This window comes from Nerophis ophidion, linkage group LG03 (genome assembly GCF_033978795.1).
Source record: "Nerophis ophidion isolate RoL-2023_Sa linkage group LG03, RoL_Noph_v1.0, whole genome shotgun sequence".
Classification (NCBI taxonomy): Eukaryota; Metazoa; Chordata; class Actinopteri; order Syngnathiformes; family Syngnathidae; genus Nerophis; species Nerophis ophidion.
In genome coordinates this window covers 37,938,106-37,964,870 of record NC_084613.1, presented here as the reverse complement: position 1 = coordinate 37,964,870, position 26,765 = coordinate 37,938,106, and the positions used below count along the sequence as shown (strand labels likewise).

The window sequence follows — 26,765 nt, the reverse complement described above, 5'->3', positions numbered from 1 at the left end:
ATCATTTTGACTAATTAAATATTTAATTTGTTACTTTTGCTAGCCTTGCCTCCATTCTCTGCATCTCGGGGTCTACCCTTGAACTGTGTATATATGAGTGTAACAGAAGTATTTTTTCAACATACTTAACAATTAGTCAGTAAATGTGTCAGTTAGTGGATAAAACATGTCATCCACTACTATTAGTAAACCAGTCCCTTAAATTAATGATAAATGTTGCGATGCGCGTCCTGTATTTACTTTTGTGACATTTTGAATCGACATCTATGTGTAAAAATAATTTAACAACTGTTAATGTTAAAAAGATCAATCAATTGACAAAACAATTTAACTTTATTACAATAGCTACGAACACAGTGTTGCCAAAAAGTCACGTCATCAAATATTAATCTTTTGTCATGCATGAACTGCAAAGATGTGTGCAAAAATTTAGTTCGACATTGGAATTGTATGACCTCGGTTGAGATGCATAATAGATTTAGCCCATTAGCTAGTCCTACAAGCCAGTCTACCGGGCACCAACCAAAACATAAATCTGAACAAACCAGCCACAATTAAGTGTATTACCGGGGCCAGAGCGCCTGACATGGAAGCTAATCTTAGGGAGCTAACTCGCAACAGGCCTAGTAAACACGTAAGACAGGCTAATCGCAACACTAGTTATGCAAACATAGTTTTACGCGTTGGCTCCGATGACATTAGGATGAGACAGTCAGAGATTACAAAGAGGGATAGGAATTGTAATCTCACTACAAACATGTCCGGGCATCGAGTATTTGTCTCTGGCCCCCTGCCTGCGAAAGGCAATGACGAGGGATATAACAGATAAATCTTGCTTAACAAGTGGCTGGCTAGTTTTTGTAGAAAACAGGGATTAACATTTATTGATAATTGACCCTCTTTCTGGGGCAAACCGAGCCTCCTGATGAAGGACGGCCTTCACCCTAACCAGTAAGGTGCCATCATCCCTCCTAGGAACATAGCTTTTTGTTTGAGTCACACTTGACTAACTACACTAGCGCAAGCCCGGTCACAGGCAATTACAGTGTCTGTTAGTCCGGGTGAGGAGTCAATTAAGCTAGAACTTGCCAGCGCCAGACTGGAAAATCCCTGCAATATTGCATTTCTCCTAGAATAATACACAACTTACAACTTACATCATGTTTTTTATGCAGTAACTGTGCCAGAGGTGGACATGCATTCTACTGGGGTGCCAAATTATGATATGTTCAGTGTATCGTATCACCAAGCAAACAACCTGAAGATTACCGTCATATCAATTCCAAATATGGTCGAAATGTTTTAATCGGCAGATGACTTTATGAATTTATTTGATATGAAAATTGAACTCATTAGAAAGGAGATTAAAGACAAAGCATCCCGGCTACAACTGGGCTTTATCAACACAGGTACGAGTGTATATACGACGGATAGGGGGTGGTCCCCACATCTGCAGTCCCCTCCAAGAATTTTTCCTTGTTATCCCATTGGGTTGAGTTTTTTTCTTGGCCTGATGTGGCATATGAGCCGAGGATGTCGTTGTGGCTTGTGCAGCCCTTTGAGACACCCGTGATTTAGGGCTACATAAGTAAACATAGGTTGATTGATTGATTGATTCTTATCTATTAAGATGATACTGCTATATGGACAAGATGAACAATTACTGGAAAGAATACAACCTTAGTGAGGTGTGCCAGACAAGCAGGCAGCACAGTTGTGAAAAAAAGTAGTGGTTCTTTACATACTGAGTATGTAGTCAGTCATTGAAACAGGTGGCTCGGAACTTGACTTATAGCTTATTGTACTGGAAGTAGTGCAAGGACAAGAAGCCCCAAGTATATCTCTTGATAATGTACTGTATGTGTAGACCTCAAGAGATAATTCCTAAGATGTGACCTACGTATGGCGCTATATAGGTACATACTTTATCAGTACAGTACAGAATAGAAATGTGTGATCACTTCAGCAACGGTGGCAAAGACAAACGGCTAGGCAGACGGGTGAGATTTCTGCAGAATTAAAACAATGCAGAATTTGCTGTTTTCAGAATACCATTTTTTTCTTAACTGCTAGAAAAACTGTTATTCATTAGACAGACATATCTGCACAAGCAGCATGTATATACACTCACCATACACTTCATTTGGTAGACGTGCACAGCCTACTGCAATCAAAAAATGTCACCTTAACGGAGATAACAACATTCCGTCTTGATTGCCAATGTCAGGCCGTAATATAGTGTATTTTTTTTACCAATTGATAAGCATTAACTATGTCCCATTTCAGGGGTTGAATTATAATGCCAACAATGTCATAACAAAGACTCCTTCAAATGCAGGCCACAAATGAGCCTTACATTTCCCAATTTTGCATCATTCTTGGCCTCCCTTATCCCAAGGTTATTTGCATTTGACCTTAAAATTACAATACACTACATTAGTAACACTAACATGTGGCCACTTAGAATAAATAATAAGGGTGTGAACATGTGACGCAACTGGGAAACCTCCCAAAGGCTAAGCTGCCTTATTTAATAAGGGTTGACAAAGCTGTGGTGCTTCTGGAGGCAATCCCTCTATAGGCCACAAAATGCTGGGTCCTCCAAAGTATCCAGTCCTTTAATCACGGCACAGCCCTATTATCCAAGTACAATGAATAGTGTGTGTGTGTGTGTGTGTGTGTGTGTGTGTGTGTGTGTGTGTGTGCGCAAATTTTTTCACACTGTTAATTACATGCCACCCCCTAGGGGTAGTGGTCAAAATGCTTCGAAAGACTTGCAAGCACTCTAATACAGATACAGTTAGTTTTATAATCATTAGACAATTAGTTGCCAAGTCCTGCCTATTACAGAGATTCTGTGCTTGATGACCGCCATGTTTTTCAAACAATCTTGCTCAAATTATACATACATGTGCTTGTCATGCCTCTAAAGGTGCGTACCAAATTTTGTAATAATTCGGCTGAACATGATACAATGAGGTTGTGCAGGTGTATCTAATGTTTTGGCCTGTAATAGTGCTGTTGTGCAGGTTGTTTAGCTGTTCTTGTGTAACTAAAGAAGTTTTGTATGTGTGTGGTATGGGCACCCCTCACATCTAATCCACAGAAGTAATTATTCTAAGCCTCAGCAGGACTTCTGCCAGTAAAAAACCCACAAAGGGTCATGACCCCTGCCCTTGGCATTGACCGACCCCTCCCTTCCCATGGTCACTGTGTGAATTAGAGTCAAAGCGCCGTGGATAAATGACAGGTTTAATGTAATTCCTATAAAATCCTGTTCATGCTGCCATTGTTGGCGTCTACCTCTCATTTTAAATTCTAGCATGCTCTCTCAGAGCGCATGGTAAATGGTTAACGACTGGGCCAACCGTGAGGTGTAAACGGCAAAGAGATGGGGCTAAGTGGTGGGAGCGTGGGACCACCATCCCTGAATGTGTGTGTGTGCTAGGGGAGATTAGGCCTCTTTTACAGACCCTTTTATAATCTGCTCTATCCCTTTTCTTTCGTGTTTTCCCTGCCTCTGTTTCTCTTTGACGGGGAGCTTTTTTTCAGGACAACTCCCAGCTTTTATCCCCTTCCTCCGGAGCTCTGGTTTTCAATACAGACAACATGCCACTGCCATTTTGTCAATCTGACCCTAAAAAAAGCCCAAGAATGGAGGGAATGTGTGTGTGAATTGGGAAACAAGCAAGAGATATTGGAGAGGTGAGAAGAAGTGAAGGTACAAAGTTAGTGATAATTCAAGGCCCTGACACTTACAGAGTCTGAAGCCCGATGCTTTTGGTTCCTGCTGCTGCTGCTGCTGCGAGTTCTCACTATAGACAGTTGTCACGTCACCTTTCTCACAGCTGCTGAAGCATCGCCCGCCACTGCACACTCTTCGACACATGGTGGGTGTAAAGACGATCTTTATACGGTCCAGGCTGGACGTGAGGTTGGCCCCTGCAAAGTACACGCATAGCCGGTTGACAAGAAGCAATATCAACGATAGACTACAGGCAAGCTCCATGCCTCCGCCTTCAGCCTCACTTACACTCAACTCACCTCTTGGCAAACCATCGGGCAGTTTATAAATGCACAAGGGCGTGTGTCGATGCTCGCAATTGGCATGCTGTAACTAAATGAGCAACAGCACTGCAGGCCAGAAAACATGAAACAGATATCCGGCTAGTCTCCAGGGCCTTTATCTTTCCGAGAGGGTGTTTCAGATGTGTGTGTGAGTGAAAGGGGCAAAGAGAGGTGAGGGCAAGTGAATGTTGTGTAATGGTAGGCCTGCCGTTACCCTGGTGCCCCATAAAAGGTCATTACAATCCTGGGACAACAGTATGTAAATAATTATACCGTAAATGCTGTAAATGTGGCCAAGAAATGTATTGATTTAAAAAAAAGGTTACATACAATACAGGCCAAAGGTTTGGACACACCTCCACATTTCAATGCGTTTTCTTTATTTTCATGACTATTTACATTGTAGGTTGTAGGTTGTCACTAAAGGCATCAAAACAATGACACCTGTGAAGTGAACACCGTTTCAGGTGACTATCTTTTGAAGCTCATTTTGAGAATGCCAGGAGTGTGCAAAGCAGTAATCAGAGCAAAATTTGAATATAAAATATGTTTTTAGTTATTTCACCTTTTTTTGTCCATTACATAACTCCTAACCTGACTCAAGCCAGGGCCTTGCAGTTCGCTGAGCTCCACACAAGGATCTGGGACTTGTATTTCAGAAGCAGGGCCTTGTAAAAAAAACATTGTATGTGATTGGATAAAGTACTTGTCCGTTATCTTGAATGACGTGCTACTTCAACCATTCACATTAAAATTAACCCGTGACGCTGATGAGAGCCACGCTGGGCAATCCAAACCAGAACAGACGACATTGGATAACGACAGAGTGGAAATAATTAATTAATTAATTTAAAGAATAAATAGTCGATAGATTCGACAAAACAGTTGCAATGGCAGAATCAATGTCAGCACACAACTCCTCGCTGCGTACCGCCATTGTTGTTTGGATCAAACAGTTGCTTCGGCGCTACGTCACATCTATGAAATTCCGCCCGGCGATCCTGATTGGTTCATTATTTTTTCCTATCCTGAAGGAGTTTGCATTGCCCTTGAGCCCAGATCCTTGTGTGGAGCGCAGCGAACTGCAAAGATCTGGCGAAAGTCAGGTTACATAACTCCCCCTGTGTTCATTCAAAGTTTTGATGCCTTCAGTGACAATCTACAATATAAATAGTCATGAAAATAAAGCAAATCCATTGAATGAGAAGGTGTGTCCAAACTTTTGGCCTGTACTGTATATGATAACTAGACTAAAACGTGACACATTTCTCTTTTGGAGATACACTGTCTTGCAGGACACAGAAGTATTTACCGTATTTTTTGGATTATAAATCACCGTTTTTTTCATAGTTTGACCGGGAGTGCGACATATACTACGGAGCGACTAGTGTGTGAAATTATTAACACATTACCGTAAAATATCAAATAATATTATTTATCTTATTCGCGGAAGAGACGAAGAAAATGTCAGCAATCGTCACACACACGTCAGCAATCGTCACACACACGTCAACCAATAAGAATTCGGCGGGGGTGGGTCATGGCAGAAGTGTATTGTGGGTCATGGGATGCTAACTGCTATATGCTATATGTACTGCCGTAGCTATTAAAATAGATAATTTCAACGTTGGCACCGAAAAGGAAATCATGTACTGCAAGCTGGATGTAGTGAAATATGCAGCAGAAAACGACAAGAGGAAGCGGCGCATACCTTTGGAGTTGGCGGAGTTGTTTAGAAGCGACATCGAGGAAGAAAATTTCATCGGATTTATCGATTAGGAGTGACAGATTGTTTGGTAAACGTATAGCATGTTCTATATGTTATAGTTATTTGAATGACTCTTACTATAATATGTTATGTTGACATATCAGGCACATTCTCCGTTGGGTATTTATGCGTCATATAACGTACACTTATTCAGCCTGTTGTTCACTATTCTTTATTCATTTTAAATTGCCTTTCAAATGTCTATTCTTGGTGTAGGATTTTATCAAATAAATCTCCTCCAAAAATGCAACTTATACTCCAGTGCGACGTATATATGTTTTTTTCCTTCTTTATTATGCATTTTCGGCCGGTGCGACGTATACTCCAGGGCGACTTATAGTCCAAAAAATACGGTAGTTTATTTTTGATTGTCAAAAGTATTATCAGTCTGGCCAAGCAAAAAGTATCGGAACTACACATTAGGTGCTTTAGACTTATTTTTTCTCAAACTGAGCGCTGGAGATAACCTTGCCATTCCCTGCGCCACCAGCATTACTTGCCAGGAGACGTTCACTTTCATTTAAAATTTTCCACAAGCCAAGCAGAATGTCCAAGAGAAAGCAATCCAAACTGTTAATCGTGTCCACAAAGACATGACAACATAGCACTCCGAAAACACTGGATTGCTTCCCCAAGCAGCAAAACGCCACTGCAGTCAAATCATTGACACACTGCACATGAAGACTCTCGCAAAGTGAATTATATTTTTATAGTGCTTGTTTTCTAGTTACTCAATGCGCTTTACATGGTAAAACCCATTATCTACATTGTTAAGCTACATTTAAACCAGTGTGGGTGTCACTGAGAGCAGGTGGGCAACGTGTCTTGCTCAAGGACACAACAGAAGTGATGAGAATGGTGGAAGCGGGAATTGAACCTGGAACCCGCAAGTTGCTAGCACGGCTACACTACCAACCGAGTCACACCACCCCAAGCCCATTTTGTTTTAATCATAATTTTCATGATATTTTTTTATTTATCAAAACATGTTGAACATACAGAAAATGCTTCAAAGTGCATTCGCATTTCGTGACCCAGCCAACATTAAAACATGTTTTCCTTGTCCATACCTTGTCATGACCTTTTTCCTACCCCTTTGGACATATTGTAATGAAAAACTGTAAATGTGATGTACACTGTACGATATTGTAACATTGTATCAATGTTTGAAATAAAATAATACCACATAATTCTGTTGTTTTCTTAAAAGCAAGGGTGTTCAGGAATTATTTTAATATTAAAACCTTGTATTGTCTGGTTCTCATGAACCCAACATTGTGTATCACCTTGTCTCATGATAGCTAAACAATGACTTGGACATTTTGCAGTTCATTAGAAAGTAAAATGAAAATGGAGCTCTCTTTGATCATTTGTGAATATGTACATTGTCCAATACAGAAGCAGCAAAACCAAAGATTTAATGTGGAGCAAAAGGGTCAGTTAAATAATAATTAATATCGCTGATCGTAAGACATGCTAAGTAACACTACAGTGGGTTTAACACACACTCTTTTTTTAAACAACAGTTTAGTAGCAGAGCTAACATTTTAAGTGCATGTGGGGGCTATAAAACTGCTTAACAATAACCACAAATGATACCTCAAAAGCAAGTTTAAAATTGAAAAAAATCCCTGGGGTAGTACTGTAAGAGATACCAGCAACTGTGGCTGTGCTATAGTGCATTTTGTGAACTCCCCAATGACTTAAGAGCTGCTCTGTCCCAGGGCTTTTTGCTCAAAGGCAGATAAACTTAACTTTCAATCGGTGGGGATTTTTGGTTACACTTCGAGTCTGGCGTGTCCAGGACTGGATGGCGGGGGTTGATCACTGTTACACACGCACCCACCAACTAAAGGAGACTCTAAAAATATGTATAATGACAGCGTTAATTGAGACATTTACTGTATAGGCCTGTACTTGTTATGTAAAAACTCGGCTTACTGTATACTACAAAGAAAGTTTTGACATGTTTAGCAGGTATTTCTCTCACTTTTGGTGTCACGTGTGTTATGGGTAAAACTTCAGCTGCTTCTCCCTCTATTGCGTACTCCCTCCCCGTCGTGCTCATCGTCTCTTGTGTTGTGTCGTTCTCCAGCTCCCCGTCGTCCTTCCTCGTTGTCGAGTTGTGTGTCTCGTCATCTTGGACCCCCCTGTGGATTTCCCTTTGCCTCCCTGGACATCGACATTGTGTTGTCTGTCTCAAGATCAATAATACAGACGAGGCGTGTTGTCTGAGTTTTCAACGTTTACTTTTTTAGAGCGGGCATATCACCACATCCAAACTGTCAACATGGCCACATACCACTCCCCGCACCGAGCATGCTCGTCACTCCCGTTGCATGCTGGGTAGTGTTGTTCTATTATTCCTTGGCTCATAACATCACATCTTTCCCCCCATAAAGAAATAGTGTTTAACTCAAAGTGTTATTTTTTTAAACTACAACTTTTTCATTTTTTTTAGCATTGTAACCACACAAAAATGTCAAAGCACTTATGTCAACACTTTATTTTTTATTTATTTATTTATTTTTTTTTAACAACTTGCAAAAACCAAGAGTTCTTAACAACTCTCAATCAGCCTCTTAGGTGGCTGAACATGTCTCTTAGGTCTAGACAGTCTCTCAACAGTAGGTGACGCGGACACTGCTGTCAGTCCTTGGTCAGCAAGGTTAGGCTCCGTGTCAACAAGTTCTGCAGGTCCAGCTGAGTCCTGTTGAGCCTTTTCCTGAGCTGCAATGTTTCCTTCAGTCAGCTGTAGTTGAAGATCCGTACGGTTCCTTCTCAGAGACGGTCCATTTTCCATCTGGATCCTATACGAGCGTGGAGCAACTTCCTCTTCCACCTGTCCTTTTTGTCTCCAGGTGCCTGTAGAAATGTCTCTGAGACGCACAACATCTCCTGGCTTCAGCATAGGCAGGTGTTTTGCAGTTCTATCATGCAGATGTTTTTGCTTTGCTTTTTGTACTTCCTTAGCTTGTCTGACCTTGTGTGCGCCTTTGGGTGTCAGCAAATCCTCGTTGACTGGTAGGTTGGAGCGAATGCGCCTACCCATCAGCATTTGGGCTGGTGACAGTCCATTTTGTAGAGGTGCACTCCGGTAGATCAGTAAACTTTTCTGAAAGTCATCTTTGTCCTGTGATTTCTTTAACAAGTTCTTTACAGTTTTAACAGAGCATTCTGCCAAGCCGTTGGACTTTGGATAAGTTGGACTTGACGTAGAGTGTTGAAACCCCCATTCCTTGGCAAAGGCAACGAACTCACAGCTAGAAACTGGGGACCATTGTCGGAAAACAGTTCGCATGGAACACCATGTCTGGCGAAAACAGTCTTTAAATAACTGACAACTGCTTTGCTTGATGTTGACTGCAATGCTCCAATTTCAGGATAGTTCGAAAAGTAATCTGTGACTAACACGTAGCTCCTTCCATCAAAGTCAAATAGATCACTTCCTACTTTGTAGTAAGGTCTGTGTGGCACTGGATGAGTCATCAGTGGCTCCGCTTGTTGTTTTGGCCTGTAAGTTCAGCAAATTCCACATGACGCTGTTGTTTGGCTAATATCGTGATTGATCCTTGGCCAGTACATTACTTCTCTAGCCCTCCGTTTACACTTGACTTCACCAAGGTGGCCTTTGTGTATCTTTTCGAGCATCTGCTTGCGCAGTGAGTACGGAATAACAAATTTGCTCCCTTTTAGCACAATGTCATCCACCACTGTGAGCTCAGCTCTACAATTCCAATAGTTTTGTATTTTCAAGGGGCAATCCTTTTTGTTGTTAGGCCATCCATTCTGTACTGCGCTCTTGAGTTCTTTCATAGTTTCATCTTCAATAGTCTCTCTCCGTATTTGTTCTGTTCTGTCTGCAGTCACCGGCAAAGATGTCACAACCATATCTACATATGCCTGTATCTCAGTGCTATTTTCACTGTCTGCAAGTTCTCTTTTATCCACTGCTCTAGACAATGTGTCGGCTGTGTACATATATTTTCCTTGTGTATATATCATGTGCACGTCATATTTTTGCAGTCGAATTAGCATGCGCTGTATTCGTACTGGACAGTCATTCAACGGTTTGTTCATGATGGACACCAACGGTTTGTGATCGGTTTCCACTTGAAACATCTGTCCATATACGTATTGATGGAAACGCTCACATGCATACAAACTTGCCAACAGTTCTTTCTCGATTTGAGCATACCTGGTCTCGGCACTTGTCAGTGCTCTGGATGCATAGGCGACAGGTAGCCACTGCTCTTCATGTTGCTGCAGTAGCACTGCTCCCAAGCTGTACTGTGATGCATCTGCCGAGATCCTGGTGCTCTTCTCGGGGTCATAAAACTTTAACACGGGCTCCTGTGTAAGAGTCTCTTTCAGTCTCAGAAAACATTGTTCTTGCTCGTGGCACCATATCCATTCATTCATTTGTTCAAGAAGACTCCTGAGAGGTGCTGACTGTGTTGACAGTTGTGGGACAAACTTAGCAAGATAGGTGACCATCCCTAGGAAACGTCTGACCTCATCTTTGTTGGTTGGCCTTTCCATGTTGTTGATTGCTGAAGTTTTTCTCGGGTCTGGCTTCACGCCCTCTTCACTCACAACATCTCCCACAAAGGTAAGTGACTTCACTCCAAACTCACATTTTTCTTTGTTAAGTTTCAGGTTCACCTCCCTTGTCTTGTCTAGCACTTGTCTCGGTCTTTCGTCGTGTTCTTTTTTTGTTGAGCCCCACACTATGATATCATCCATCATTGTCTCAAAAATCATGTGAATGGTCTTGTGATATACTTCAGGCGCTGACAAGATGCTGTATGGTAGACGAAGAAACCTGTACCTGCCCTCCGGGGTGTTAAATGTGCAGAGTCTTGAGCTCTCCTCGTCAAGCTTCATCTGTCAGAAACCCGATGAAGCATCTAATTTGCTGAACCATTTTGTGCCAGCAAATTGTGCCATTATCTCTTCCCTGGTTGGTAACTTAAAGTGCTCTCTTCTGATCGCTTTATTTAGGTCTCTTGGATCCAAGCATATTCTTAGGGCACCTGTTTTCTTTTGCACAACAACCAGCGAGCTGACCCATTCAGTTGGCTCATCTATTCTCTTAATGACTCCCAACTTTTCCATTCGCGCTAGTTCATCTTTCAGTTTTTCACGCAGAGCAAATAGATAGATAGATAGATAGATAGATAGATAGATAGTACTTTATTGATTCCTTCAGGAGAGTTCCTTCAGGAAAATTAAAATTCCAGCAGCAGTGTACAGAGTTGAGATCAATTTAAAGAAAAAAGTAAAAAGTAAATAATGGGGGTTTAAAAGGAAACAAAATAGAGAAATATTACAAAAAGAATAAAAACCATGGGAATAACAATATAACAGTAAAATAAGAATATAACAAGACAAAGTAGGCAGTAGTGACCATGTTATGAAAACGTATTGCACTGTTAATGTTTTGCATCCCCTGTCATCCTAGTACCCCCCGTCCCCCGTCCCAGAGAGGAGTTGTACAGTCTAATGGCGTGTGGGACAAAAGAGTTCTTGAGTCTGTTAGTCCTGCACTTGGGATGAAGCAGTCTAGCACTGAACAGGCTTCTCTGGCTACTGATAACGCTATGCAGAGGGTGACTGGCATCATCCAGGATGCTCACTAGTTTGTCCACAGTCCTCTTCTCTGCCACCGTCACCAGTGAGTCCAGTTTCATTCCTATTGTGGAACCGGCCCGCCTGATCAGTTTCTCAAGTCTGGAGCTGTCCTTCTTAGATGTACTGCCCCCCCCCCAGCACACTACCATGTAGAACAGAACACTGGCAACCACAGACTGGTAGTACATCCACAGGAGTTTTCTACAAATGTTGAAGGAGTGCAGTCTCCTGAGGAAGTACAGCCTGCTCTGTCCTTTCTTGTACTGGTGGTCTGTGTCAACAGTCCAGTTCAGCTTATTGTCCACCCAAACCCCGAGGTACTTGAATGAGTCCACGGTCTGTACCTCAACTCCCTCGATCACAATAGGTTGTGACCGTGGACTCGACCTCCCAAAGTCAATGACCAGCTCCTTGGTCTTTGACGGATTGAGCTGCAAGAGGTTCGTGTGGCACCAGACAACAAAGTCCCTCACCAGGTTCCGAAACTCCTCCTCTCTGCCGTCCCTGATGCACCCGACGATGGCTGTGTCATCCGCGTACTTCTGGATGTGACACAGCTCTGAGTTGTAGCAGAAGTCAGCGGTGTACAGGGTGAAGAGAAGAGGGGCCAGCACCGTTCCCTGCGGTGCTCCGGTGCTGCTGATCACAGTGTCAGACGTGATGTCCTTCAGTCTGACGTACTGTGGCCTGTCGGTGAGGTAGTTCGAAATCCAGGCAACCAGGCAGGGGTCCACTTGCATTTTGTAGAGTGGGACAAATGGGACTTTCCTGCACGGGTGCACAACAGGAAACACATTTTTATCTACACATATTTTATGTAGTCCAGGTAGACATCCAAGTCCTTGAAAGCAGTCTTTATACTCTTCCATGAGTGAGTCTTGAGCATTTGCAGTTTCTTGAGATGTCACCACAAACACTCTTTTGACAAGATTGAGCTTTGTGCATGCACTGAGTCCCAGGATTGGTTGTACACTCATATCCACAATCAGCAGCTGTGCTCTCATTTGTCGACCCTTGTGTTTAAAAGTTGCAATACATCCGCCTTTAACAGGAACTCGTTCTCCAGTGTATCCACTTACTTTGGTTTTTACTGGATAGATTTTGCTCTTTACAGTCAGTGTTTTGTAATCTTCCAAAGATAGCAGGTTTACGTGGGCACCTGTATCTAACTTGAATGGTATTGTCGTCTGATTCACTGTAATTGGAACAATCCATTCTTCTTTTTCAATTGTGCACGCTTGCACCACATTGACAATAAACTCGTCCTTATCATCATCTTCTTCAACTGTGTGAACTTTCTGTCTTGAAGCTGCTTTACAACACTTTGCATAGTGATTGCTCCTTCCACAGTTGTTACATGTTTTTCCATATGCAGGACAATATTTTGGCTTGTGGCTGCCTCCACATTTACCACATTTAAATTCCACAGATTTGTCTTTTTGATCCTTTTGTTTGGTACACATTTTCTTTTTCCATTGTTCTTTATGTATGGCATGAACTGTTGTTTCACCTCTTCGTAGCTCCTTTGCTTGTGCTCTGGTGGTCTCAGCTGCTCTACACATACTGACACACTTATCTAACGTAAGCCCAGTTTCTCGAAGCAGTCTTTCTCTTAGTGCATTATCCATTGTACCACAAACAATCCTATCTCTCACTAATGAGTCTCTCAGAGTGTCAAATTCACATGTTTTGCTTAGTGTATGAAGCTCCGCCATGTACTGATCAAAAGGTACTCCTTGCTTTTGGTCATGTGTGAAAAACTTATACCTCTCAAATGTCACGTTTTGACGAGGCACAAAGTATTCTTCGAACTTTGTCATTAGCTGTTCCAGTGTCAAATTAGCTTCATCCAGCTGAAAGCTATTATATATGTCCAAAGCATCTTCTCCAATAACATGCAAAAGAATGTGAGCTTTCAGCTTTTCATTGTCCCCTCCTGCTCCGCTTGCTGCTAAATATATATTAAATCTTTGCTTAAAACGCTTCCAGTTATCGGCAAGATTAGCAGTTAGTAGCATTGGGCTAGGTGGATTTAGCTTATCCATGACTGTACTTTGGGTAAGTTACCGGGACTTCACAGCTCTTTGTATTGTTGGCTTTCTTCCAACTTGGGCACAAGATCCTCTTCTATTTGTTCAATCTGTCTCTTGTCCTCTGTGTCACTTTACCGCCGCTCATAGTCTTCACACACCGTAGCAAACTCCTCAGAAATGTGGCGTCCTTCGCACGTTGTCACTCACGCAACCGAAGATATCTTCCTTCGGCTCGTCTTTCGTGGCTCCCTCGTGGCAAACATTTCTTCCGACGCTGCTCACGGCCACTTCTGACACCATGTGTTGTCTGTCTCAAGATCAATAATACAGACGAGGCGTGTTGTCTGAGTTTTCAACGTTTACTTTTTTAGAGCGTGCATATCACCACATCCAAACTGTCAACATGGCCACATACCACTCCCCGCACCGCGCATGCTCGTCACTCCCGTTGCATGCTGGGTAGTGTAGTTCTATTATTCCCTGGCTCATAACATCACAGACATCACGCCTGCCTACCGACAACGACGCCGCGCTCCTCCCTTGAACATCCGCCTGTCCTCCTGCGCTCAAGCCTGCCTTGCCCTAATTGGAACACCTGCCTGGATCTCAACACCCTCTGACTTCCACGCTCAGATAAGTCTCACACTTCGTCACATTACATCTCTTTGGTTTAATTACACACCACAACTACATTCCTAGTTGTCAATAAACACGCTGACAGCTAACGACGTCATTGTCTCCCTGCCGTCTTCTTCTCCCGCTGTCCCGTCACAACGTGTATGTTTTGCACTGCTTTGTGATTATAAGGTCTACCGCTATAAGTGGTGGTCTCAGATTAGGGCTGGGCGATGTATCGATAAGCGCAATATATCACGGGTTTGTCTCTGTGCGATATAGAAAATGACTACATCGTGATATTTGAGTATACGATCTCACGCAGTTGTTTTAGCTGCGAGCATTACACTACATGCTTTTATCACTCCTTGTGTCTCTTTCTCACAGACAACAAGCACACTTTCTTACATACGTCACATACTGTCACGTCATACGTCACATACGTATACACCCTCGCGGAGCAGACAGGTAGCAGCATGGGTAACGTTAGCTGTGATGCTAGCATAGCCGTGTGAGTAGTTGTACGAGAGAAAGAAGGTGTGAATCTGGTAACAAATAAAGGAAGAATTAATTCCAAAGAAAAACAGCAGGGGGTCCATCGTCTGGCGGTGGTTCGGCTTCAAGTGGGAATATGTCGAATAGGCAACTTTAATTTGTCAAGTGTGGGGCACAAGCGTTGCTGCAAAAAGTAGCATTACTGCTAATATGTAGCATCATTTGAAAAGTCACCTGCTAGAGAATGAAGAGTGCTTACTCCGCTTTTTAACGTCTCTATTCAGTGCCACACGCCCACATCATCAAAATGCGAGGCAAACATTTCCGGATCAACACCGTATGAAAAAACAGTCAACAACCAAAGGAGATAACGTCTGCAGAAATCTACCACATAGCAAAGGACATACACTATTTGATTTCCTATTATGCAGCTCATTGTTAGCAACACTTTTTGAAATATCTTGTGTGACATCATGCACAAAAGTGCACTTTATTTGTTTTAAACTATTGCAGTGGCGTTCTGTACAAAAAGTGCACTGTAATTTTGTGTTGTTTTGATATGTCATCTTAGTGAAATCATGCACAAAAGTGCACTAATAGCTTGTTTTAAAATGTCTCTGACAATCTTGCCCTTTCTTTTTTGTAAATTACATGAATGTTTGTGCCACTGCTTAATAACTGTTTGATAAATACAGTTTTGGTCAATTGACTTATTTGTGATTTCCTTCTCTGCATGAAAGTTTAAAATGAGCATATATTAATGCAGGATGAACAAGAATGTTTTAATGTAGACACATAGAATCACCTTTCTAGTGTGATTATATCTATCAAGTGTTAATTCAAGGCTAAGGCAAAATATCGAGATACACACCGTGTATCGCGATATGGTTTAAAAATATCGAGATATTAAAAAAAGGCCATATCGCCCAGCCCTATCTCGGATCATCATAGACAGCTTATTTAGTGAGCAAATATATTATTATTATTAATTTAGTTAGAATGTATTTATTTTAGCACTGTCTAATAGTATGTAAATTATTTTTTTTATCAGTTTTTATTAATGTCTACTTTTGCAGTATATTTGATTAGTATTTATTTTTGTGATCAACCTGACATCCATTTATCCATCTTTTTTCTACTGCTTGTCCCATTCTGGGTTGCTGGAGCCTAATTCAGCTGTATTCGGGTGGAAGGTGGGTTACACCCTGGACAAGTCGCTATCGTATTGCAGGGCCAACACAAATAGACAGATACTCATTCAAACTCACATCAATAAGCCTGGATAATAATCATTGTGGTTGCATATATTTTAAAATAGAATAGAATTTGACAAGGTTTATCCTGTTATATGAGTGGGCCCTGGGCACCTCCGTAGTGGAAAAGTTGGCCCTTATGTCAAAAAGATTAAGAACCCCTGCTTTGATAACTGTAAAGGGGGCTGATTTTAAAAAAATGCCTCAAAGGCATCAAACTATAACTTTCTATAGGGCTGTCAAAAAATAATGCATAAACTGATGTCCTTAACTGACTAGAACCGCAGCAAATTCCGGTTGGATTTGCATGTAAATGCTATATGCGCCAGCCGCGGAAACGCACAAACCGCCGAATCATGCGAGTCAAACTGAAATGCTACGGTTAGCATGCCTGTACTTATAAATAAATGTAACGCAACTAGTACAACGGGATATGACTGTGATGTTAAACTAGCTAAAAAGTTAGCATGCCAACGTTTGTGATGTAACAGGCTTGTAAGCCTTACAGGTACCTGTAGACGACCTGGTGGTTGCATCACAAGGCTGTGGCGGTGAATAAAGACTTCTACAAGCTACTCGGTTGTCACGCCTCATAGATATAACAACATTAACATGCTATCAGTTGGCAAGTGTCATTTATCAAGGTGTCCGGCTGCAAAAATAGTTAGCATGGTAACATTAGTCTGCTAACTGTTAGCATGTGTCCATCCATCCAACCATGTTCTACTGCTTGTCCCTTTTGGGGTTGCGGAGGCTGCTGGAGCACATCCCAGCTGCACTCGGGCGGAAGGCGGCGTACCTCCAAGACAAGCCGCCATAGTCATGTACTAAATTATGAGTCTGGGGTGAACAGTTGCAAAATTATCAAAAAAAGTTAGCATGCTAAATATGTTATGCTAGCATGCTAACACTGCTAACAGTTAGCATGTGTCATGCACCACATACTATGACTCTTTAGGTTTACGGCTGCCAAATTATTATTATTATTTTTTTTTTAAATAGCTTAAAAAGTAAGCATGCTAAAGTTAGTATGCCAGTATAGCATACATCTTTACACTGACGTATGTATTGCTCTTATTACTGACCGCATAGCAACCCACGCCTTTCGGGTAAACGATCGGTGGTTAAGGTAAAGGAGCATGGGCATTTAAAATAAATTGTGTGATTAATCTATGTTGAGATGTTATTAATGTATTTTTTTAAGATTAATCACATGCATTTGAGATCCCTGTATTTATTTATATCTCCTATATGAAAATAATTCTGCAACATGCATTTTCTTGCTTCTAGATCAAACCAAAGGCAGAACAGAAAATAGGTGTGTGCCGCATGTTCTACAGCATTGGAAAACACCACCAGTTGGAGCATATAATGCAATGGATGTGGTGTAAATGAGTGTCTCCAAAGTGACAATTTGTAGCACATGAAAAAACCCCAAAAATTATTTGAATAGGGCGACCTGCACCACTTTTGTACTTGCTATCTCAGTAGATCACCAACAACATATTGGTTTGTGTTGTGGTTTCTGCAGCCCTTTGAGACACTAGTGATTTAGGGCTATATAAGTAAACATTGATTGATTGATTGATTGATTGATATTTAGCACATTGGGATCTTAGTAAATCAGGCCCTTTGTGTTCTACACTTAACATTTGTTTTAAAAAAGATGGTTTCAATCAAAATTCATGCAATAATTAATTGACCATGTAAAAAAAACCTACTGAAATTCAGCTATAAAACAATCTTTTATTTACCACTCAAGAAAAAGCAATTGCTAAGATGGATACAATTCCAGACATAGCTGCAAATGGTGATTGATCATGATTAATTAACTTGGGTACTGATAATTAATTAGAAATTGCACTACTTAGTAGACATAACTTAATTTTACTCAAAAAATGTACTTTAAATGTATTTTTAAGGGAGAACAGGTTACGTATTTTAAAATATTTAGCAACACATCTAAGTCAAGGCCAAATGTTTGGACACATCTTCTCATTCAATACGTTTTCTTTATTTTTATGACTATTTACATTGTAGATCGTCACTAAAGGCATCAAAAGCATGAATAAACACATGTGGAGTTATGTACTTAACAAAAAAAGATGAAATAACTGTAAACATGTTTTCTATTCTATTTTCTTAAAAAAAAAAACCACCCTTTGCACTGATTACTGCTTTACACACTCTTGGCATTCTCTCAGTAAAATTCAAGAACACCTGTTAAGTGAAAACTATTTTAGGTACCGGTTGAAGCTTATCAAGAGAATGCCTAAAGTGTGCAAAGTAGTAATCAGAACAAAGAGTGGCTATTTTGAAGAAAGGAGAATATAAAACATGTTTTCAGTTATTTCACCTTGTTTAAGTACGTAACGCCACATGTGTTCATTCATAGTTTTGATACCTTCAGTGACAATCTACAATGTAAATAGTCATGAAAATAAAGAAAATGCATTGAATGAGAAGGTGTGTCCAAACTTTTGGCCTGTACAGTATATTCAACACCATATTTCATTTAACAACATGTTTAAGTTGTACAATGTATTTAACACACCAGAGGCAAGCATGTACAGTCTGGGACGCTGCCAGTATTTGCTTCTTCTCTCTTTTGGCCAAGGTTCCAGTTAGCACTGACATGCAGGATGTGTCAGTATGTATTCTCGGCAGTGTGTTGTGTTTGTTTTAACGAGGCTAAGGGTGGGTGCAAATGTCAAGTGTGCATGTACAGTGAGAGAATATGTATGTTGTTAATTTCACAGTGTGGAGAAAACTTTGTTTTTACCTGCTGGTGATAATGCATTGTTGAATTGTCCATTCAGCTGGTTGTCACTGCTTGGCCTGTGAGCGTTGAAATAGTGCACGTTGTCGTGTCTGTGTCCATGTGAGTTTCTGGGCTCATTTCCGTGGGTGTTGCCGTTGGGCAGAGCATTGGAGGTGATAGGCCCAGAGGATGACGGATAACGCTTCACAGTACGGGAGGTCCCGGTCAGCTGAGGGGAGGAGTCTGAGGGTCCCCGTCTCACTTGGGTCCTGTCAATCACACCATCAAAAAGATCACAAACATATGACCTCAGAGCAAAGAGTGAAGGTCCTACAGTTATACACTCATCAGAGTTGCGTGTGCATCACCGTGAAATTCGTTTAAGCGTGGTGAGTGCGTGTAACAGAAAATCATATTCCAGAGAGACCAGCATTGTGTCTTAGGTCATAACTCTGCTTCATTAATCAATTTGTAGAAATTAAATCAATAATAAAAGCATAACTCTTCTCAACTAACATCTGCTGCGGGTCAAAAATCCATGACCCTTACTCATCCACAAAAATGTAAGAGATTATTCACCATTTAAAAACAAACAAACAAACAAACAAAAAAACAGGGAAGCGAAGGGATAAAGGATCCAGAGCTGATTTTTTTTCCACAAAAATAATGTTGCCATGAGGTTGATATAGATTTTCCCAATCCCCTATTTAGTTCGCTTGACTTGATGATGAACTAGTCGGGTCTGAATCAACACCCTGAATGATAAGAAGAAAATTTAAAAACTAGAGTTGACCAACGCAGTATTTTTTCTTCAACCAGCAAGCCTTTGATTTGGGTCAATTACTTAAGCTTGTGTTGCACGACCTGGAAATGGAGTTCACGTGAGCGACCTAGGTGAGTCCTGTCCTTCAGACAGATAGGCAGACAGTTCCACATGGGGCTGGGGTTTCAGAAGTTTTCTTGGCCTGTTGGCCTTACAATAACACATCTGGATCCAACTTATCTGGTCTGTCGGACATGCAGCAGAACAAGACTAAGATGAACCATAACAGATAAGATTAGTCGACATGTTCTGTAGAGCATACCTGTGACCCAGCAAGTTCAAGGTCAAGGTTTTTATTTACAAAGCACATTTAAAAACAACAGCTGTAGTTGCCCCAAAGTTCTGTTCACATTAAAAGGTACCTATTATTGAACTCTTATGTATTTTTATTATTTATTATGTTGTTTTCTATATTAATTATTAATATTACTACTATTATTCTCTCAATGTTATGTTTTATTATCTTATTAATATATTATATATCATTTAGATGTTATTTTTCCATATGTTTATCACAGGTTTCATACTATTTTTGGATGGTGTAAATCTTTTCTCCAGTGCGGACGACTCAATGGTGGCGTATTTCATCAAATCCTCAGTGCCATGCCATGTTTTGTTGTTCCTTTGATATCGTAAATAGTGGTGTGTTTGTGTGTTCGTGTATGCGCTGTGCGCGTGTGTGTGCACATATGTGTGTTCTTTTTTAAATTTTTTTTTTTTTGTGCAGCACTTTGGGTTTGCAACTTCCCAGTGTATTAAAAGTGCAGAATAAATAACGTTTGGTTTGATTTGATTTGATATGATAATTTTCCTCTGACTTTTTTAAATTACAATTTAAACAATGCCAAAGCTGCAAATCATAAGGTTGCTGCATTTGGGCGTGGGCTTGTACACAGTTTTAGATGTCTTTGAAAATGGTCTTTTGCTGTCTTTTTTAAGATTGGCTATGTTGTGATGTCAGAGTGAGGTTGATATTCATATGTGGTCATTCTTGGAAACGCTGTGTTGGCAAGCCTCCTACCGCTTTGCTGAGAGAGACCGCTGCTGGTTGGGATTCTGTATAGTCCTTCCCGTTTCATGCCATCCCACCTGTTCAATGTCAATAAATTGAACATTTTATAACACATACTGTATAATGTTTATTTTTCCACGACAAATTTGGATCAACCGTGGAACTCCGACGGAAAAAGGCGGTAAGATAAAATACTATTTTCATCTAATCTTGGCATGGGCATAATAACACCTACATGAAACATACAGTGACTTGAATGCTGCTAATATCAGCTTTTGATTAAACAATGTTGTATCGATTCAAGAGTGGACAGGTACCCTATGTTTAATGTTTATGGAGGTTTTTTTGACTGTAGCTGAATATAAGATAATGGTGATATCGATATAAAACTTCAATATTTATCAGTGTAAATTTTCAAAGGATAAATTCAGATACTTTTGGTAGGGGTGGGGCGTGGAGGATTATTTAAAAGCAAAAAACAAAATGCTGTCGTCCACCAACACACCAAAACAACATCAGTAACATGAATAGTATCCAGCAAAACGGTTTACTTTCCGTCATAATCACATAAAAAAAACAAAAACATGCTCGCTCTTTTTAATTTGCGCCAAAAGACACCAGACTCTGCTCAGCCAGTGCTGCGTTAATGGCCACAGTTGGACAACTCCAACTCTGTTAGGTCGTTACAATGTGAAACGGTTCACACACAGCTAAATCAATGTCATTAATAGCACGTTATTTGTGTGTGTTGTTGTTTTGCAATTTAGCTTATAGTTACAGAGTTAAAAGACTTAAATACTGCATGTTGGCTACTATTTTAACAAAATAAACAAGCACTGTACACCCACACTCTCTGATTACAATTGAGCTAATTCTCCATCCATCCATCCATCATCTTCCGCTTATCCGAGGTCGGGTCGCGGGGGCAGCAGCCTAAGCAGGGAAGCCCAGACTTCCCTATCTCCAGCCACTTCGTCTAGCTCTTCCCGGGGGATCCCGAGGCGTTCCCAGGCCAGCCGGGAGACATAGTCTTTCCAACGTGTCCTGGGTCTTCCCCGTGGCCTCCTACCATCTGGACGTGCCCTAAACACATCCCTAGGGAGGCGTTCGGGTGGCATCCTGACCAGATGCCCGAACCACCTCATCTGGCTCCTCTCGATGTGGAGGAGCAGCGGCTTTACGTTGAGCTCCTCCCGGATGGCAGAGCTTCTCACCCTATCTCTAAGGGAGATCCCCGCCACCCGGCGGAGGAAACTCATTTCGGCCGCTTGTACCCGTGATCTTATCCTTTCGGTCATGACCCAAAGCTCATGACCATAGGTGAGGATGGGAACGTAGATCGACCGGTAAATTGAGAGCTTTGCCTTCCGGCTCAGCTCCTTCTTCACCACAACGGATCGATACAACGTCCGCATTACTGAAGACGCCGCACCGATCCGCCTGTCGATCTCACGATCCACTCCTCCCCCACTCGTGAACAAGACTCCTAGGTACTTGAACTCCTCCACTTGGGGCAGGGTCTCCTCCCCAACCCGGAGATGGCACTCCACCCTTTTCCGGGCGAGAACCATGGACTCGGACTTGGAGGTGCTGATTCTCATTCCGGTCGCTTCACACTCGGCTGCGAACCGATCCAGTGAGAGCTGAAGATCCCGGCCAGATGAAGCCATCAGGACTACATCATCTGCAAAAAGCAGAGACCTAATCCCGCGGCCACCAAACCGGAACCCCTCAACGCCTTGGCTGCGCCTAGAAATTCTGTCCATAAAAGTTATGAACAGAATCGGTGACAAAGGACAGCCTTGGCGGAGTCCAACCTTCACTGGAAACGTGTCCGACTTACTGCCAGCAATGTGGACCAAGCTCTGACACTGATCATACAGGGAGCGGACTGCCACAATAAGACATTCCGATACCCCATACTCTCTGAGCACTCCCCACAGGACTTCCCGAGGGACACGGTCGAATGCCTTCTCCAAGTCCACAAAGCACATGTAGACTGGTTGGGCAAACTCCCATGCACCCTCAAGAACCCTGCCGAGAGTATAGAGCTGGTCCACAGTTCCACGACCAGGACGAAAACCACACTGTTCCTCCTGAATCCGAGGTTCGACTATCCGGCGAAGCCTCCTCTCCAGTACACCTGAATAAACCTTACCGGGAAGGCTGAGGAGTGTGATCCCACGATAGTTGGAACACACCCTCCGGTCCCCTTTCTTAAGCTTGAGCTAATTCTAGCGGCATATATTAATAATGTACATTTATGGATAGTAATCAATTTTGTTACCAGATTACATAAATGCTAACTTTAAAAAAATCAGCAATGGTGTATTTCAAAAGTTGTAAAGTGTATCCCATGCTTGTGATACATAACACATTTCATTGCGCAAAATGGGAAAGTTTTAAAGTAAACTAAATGTGATCTTAGAAAAATGAGTGCGTCTCACATTCTTCTACAGCTGGACCGCCACTCAGACATACAACATACAGCTCATCAAAAACAAGATTTTTTATTTTCATATTCAGTGGGCCAAATCATTTATATAAGAAAATATTATCACATTATTATTAATAATATTATTAACATGTGTATGCTCTGGCCTTGGGCTGGCCGAAATATCGATAAACAGGATATGTCGCGGGTTTGTCTCTGTGCGATATAGAAAGTGACCATATCGTGATATTCGAGTATACGCTCTCACACAGTTGCTTTTAGCTGCGGGCATTACACTGCAGGCTCTTCTCGTCTTTCCTGTCTCTCCTTCTCACAGACAGCAAGCGCACCTTCTTACATACATCACATACAATGTCATACGCCCTCGCGGAACAGAGAGGTAGCAGCATGGGTAACGTTAGGTGCACGTAAGCGATGATAATACAGACCTTCGATCCCTCAGGTGGAGCCGTGCGAGTAGTAATACGAGAGAAAGAAGGTACGTATGAAGGAAGACTTAATTTCGAAACAAAACAGCAGGGGGTCATTGACTGGCCGTGGTTTGGCTTCAAGTGGGAATATATCCAACAAACAACCGTAATTTGTCAAGTGTGGGCCAAAAGCATTGCTACAAAAAGTAGCATTACTGCTAATATGTAGCATCATTCAAAAAGTCACCTGCGAGAGAATGAAGAGTGCTTACTCCGCATGTCAACATCTCCATTCAGTGCCATACGCCCACACCATCAAAATGCCGAGGCAAACATTTCCATATTAACACCATAAAAAATTGTTTGTCAACAACAAAATTTAATAACATTCGTAGTAAACTACCATACAGCAAAGGACGAAAACTATTTGATTTCGTACTATGCAGCTAATTTTTATTTGACACTTAATGAAATATCTTGTGTGACATCATAAACAAAAGTGTGACGCTTGGCTGGCATCGTGGTGCGGGTGGCGCTCTTTCAAGGATGCAGATCGGGCATGGACACAGCGTACGGTAAGAAATAATGATCTATTCAAAACTTAAACAGACTAGGAAAGAGAAAACTTGCACTAGGCAGAAAAGGCAAAACAAACAGAACTAGCATGGGAGCTAGAAAATACTAGCGAATCCAGATATAGAAAAACCGAGTCGTCACTTGTGAAACACAAACTGTATGTAACACAAACTGCGAGGAGAGGACGAGTGAACAGAAAAGGCAGGTTTAAAAACTGGCAGCAATCAGAAATCAGGTGTGCGTCAAAAACAAGTGGCAGGTGGAACAAATATGAAACCATGGTAACGGAACAAACAAGGAAGAGCAAAACTAAGGATCGGAAGAGTCCAAAATCAAACAGAAAACACAAAAGGACTTAAAAACCAAAATAATATATGATCCGGGCGGCGGATCATAACATTACCCCCCCCCCCCCCTAAGGGACAGATCCCAGATGTCCCACAAAATAGCCAGAACCCCCCGCCCCCGCCACAACAAGACAGTCCAAAAGTGAAGGGAGAGTGGAGGGAGGACATGGTGGAGGGTTGCCAGGTCATGTATCCTCGAATCCACCGGGGACAAGTCAGGTGGCGGCTGCCGCAAAGGTCCTGGCGGGCGACCCCGAAGAGGCCACATCCGTGGCCGATGGGGAGGAGGATGCGCCTGGCGAGGAGGACGACCAGGGCACCAGACGAAGACGGTGCAGGTGCCGCAGACGAAGCAGGCTCGGGTGCCGCAGACGAAGCAGGTGCGGGTGCAGCAGCTGAAGCAGGCGGCGCAGTCGTCGTCGTGGAGACAGGCGTAGTCGTAGTCGTAGTCGTCGTCGTGGAGACAGGCGTAGTCGTAGTCGTCGTCGTGGGAACAGGCGCTGGAGTATGATCCAGTCGAGGGTCAGGTGCTGGAGAGTGATCCAGCCTTGGATCAGCTGCTGGAGAGTGATCCAGCCTTGGATCAGGTGCTGGAGAGTAATCCAGCCTTGGAACAGGTGCTGGAGAGTGATCCAGCCTTGGAACAGGTGCTGGAGTGGGATCCAGCCAAGAGTTAGGTGCCCGGAGTGGGATCCAGCCATGGGGCAGGTGCTGGAGTGGGATCCAGCCAAGAGTTAGGTGCCCGGAGTGGGATCCAGCCATGGGGCAGGTGCTGAAGTGGGATCCAGCCAAGGGTCCAGTGCTAGAGTGGGATCCAGACCGGGGTCAGGTTCTGGTGTGTGAACAGGCCTAGGACTATGAGTAGGACTAGGACTAGGACTAAGACTATGACTAGGAGTCGGACTACAAATCAGACTAGGAGTCGGACTAGGAATCAGACTAGGAGTCAGACTAGGACTCGGACTAGGACAAGGACTAGGAGTCGGACTAGGACTAAGACTCGGACTAGGACTAGGATTAGGACTTGGACTAGGACTTTTACTCAGACTTGGACTAGGACTTGGACTAGGACTTGTACTCAGACTTGGACTAGGACTTGTACTAGGACTTGGACTAGGACTTGGATTGGGACTTGGACTTGGACTATGACTTGGACTAGGACTTGGACTAGGACTATGACTTGGACTAGAACTAGGACTGGGACAATGACTCTGACTATGTACAGGTGCAACCTGTGGTGCAGCTAGCCGAGGTGCAGGTGGAGGCGGCCGCGCTGGAGGTTGCGGCTTGGCTGGCCGAAAGACCGGTGGTGGAGGTCTAGCTGGGGGTTGCGGCTTGGCGGGTCAAAAGACCGGTGTTGGTGGTCTCACAGGAGGTTGCGGCTTGACTGGGTGCAGCTGTACTACCTTCGAAGCACAGTTCCCAGTACAAACCCTCCCCCTCAATAACTCAATAAGCAGATCCCAGACGCGCTCCCCGAGGTCTGGGAATGTCTCTAGGGGTGGGAGGATGGAGATCAGTAGGGTGGGGTGGACTCTTCCCCTCTCGATCGTCCAAAAATTCCTCTCGGAAGAGAGGAAAAAGCCACTGACTTGGCCGGGGTTTGAGACCTTAGGGGTGGGGTCGAAGGTGCAGGTGATTGAGATTTACAAGAACTGCGATTAATAACATTGTCCTGGTAGAGTTTGATTCTAGTATACAAGTCCTTTGTGGGTGAATGCGGGAAAGAATTTTAAAAAAATTCCCCGTCACTGCTGTCGTCAAAAAATGGCTGGGGGACAGAATTTAAAAAAAGTTATTCGGTGACGTCATCGGGGGGCGTAAACGGAATGACGTCACCGCTGCTGTCTGTGAATGACAGGTCAGCCGGGGGAGTCCTTAGAAGGAACAAAGGATTTACCTGATAACTGAAGGGAGTATTGGGTGGCTTGAAGCTGACTGTGTTCCGGAGGGAGAAGTCGAGATGTGGGAACGTCTCTGTCGCGGGGCGAAGTTCTTTTGTGCAACTTCCGCCTTCGCGGACGCGAGCGAGCTAGCTGAGAGGAGGCACCACCAGACCAGAAACCCACCAGGCCCCCAGATATTCTCTTCGTCCGACGAACATCGGAGCGTCTCATCCTCCATAGCTCAGAGCACAGCCCACGTACCATCATCGTCGACCTCCATGAAGCCCGCAGCGAAAGAGCCTTTCTCTGCTCTCCTCGTACTGTGACGCTTGGCTGGCATTGTGGTGCGGGTGGCGCTCTTTCAAGGATGCGGATCGGGCACGGACACAGCGTACGGTAAGAAATAATGATTTATTCAAAACTGAAACAGACTAGTAAACAGAAAACTTGCACTAGGCAGAAAAGAACCAGAACTAGCATGGAAGCTAGAAAATACTAAAGGCTTAGCGCGGAGGCTAGCGAGTCCAGATATAGAAAAACAGAGTCGTCACTTGTGAAACACGAACTGTATGTAACACAAACTACGAGGAGAGGACGAGTGAATGGAAAAGGCAGGCTTAAAAACGGGC

General features: G+C 42.8%; 1 protein-coding gene and 1 long non-coding RNA gene across 7 annotated transcripts in view; one reads left to right on the top strand and one right to left on the bottom strand.

The window, feature by feature from the left end:
* LOC133549554 (latent-transforming growth factor beta-binding protein 2-like) overlaps positions 1-26,765 on the bottom strand; it is a 333,835-nt gene that overhangs the window by 161,115 nt on the left and 145,955 nt on the right. For all 6 annotated transcript variants that reach the window (XM_061895071.1, XM_061895074.1, XM_061895072.1 and 3 more), the window contains exons 4-5: positions 18,649-18,896; positions 3,760-3,942 (exon numbers count right to left, since the gene is read on the bottom strand). In XM_061895071.1, the coding sequence (XP_061751055.1) occupies positions 3,760-3,942; positions 18,649-18,896 (431 nt within the window). The remainder of the gene's footprint in view (positions 1-3,759; positions 3,943-18,648; positions 18,897-26,765) is intronic.
* LOC133549556 (uncharacterized) overlaps positions 1-26,765 on the top strand; it is a 123,414-nt gene that overhangs the window by 40,434 nt on the left and 56,215 nt on the right. The window lies entirely within an intron of this gene.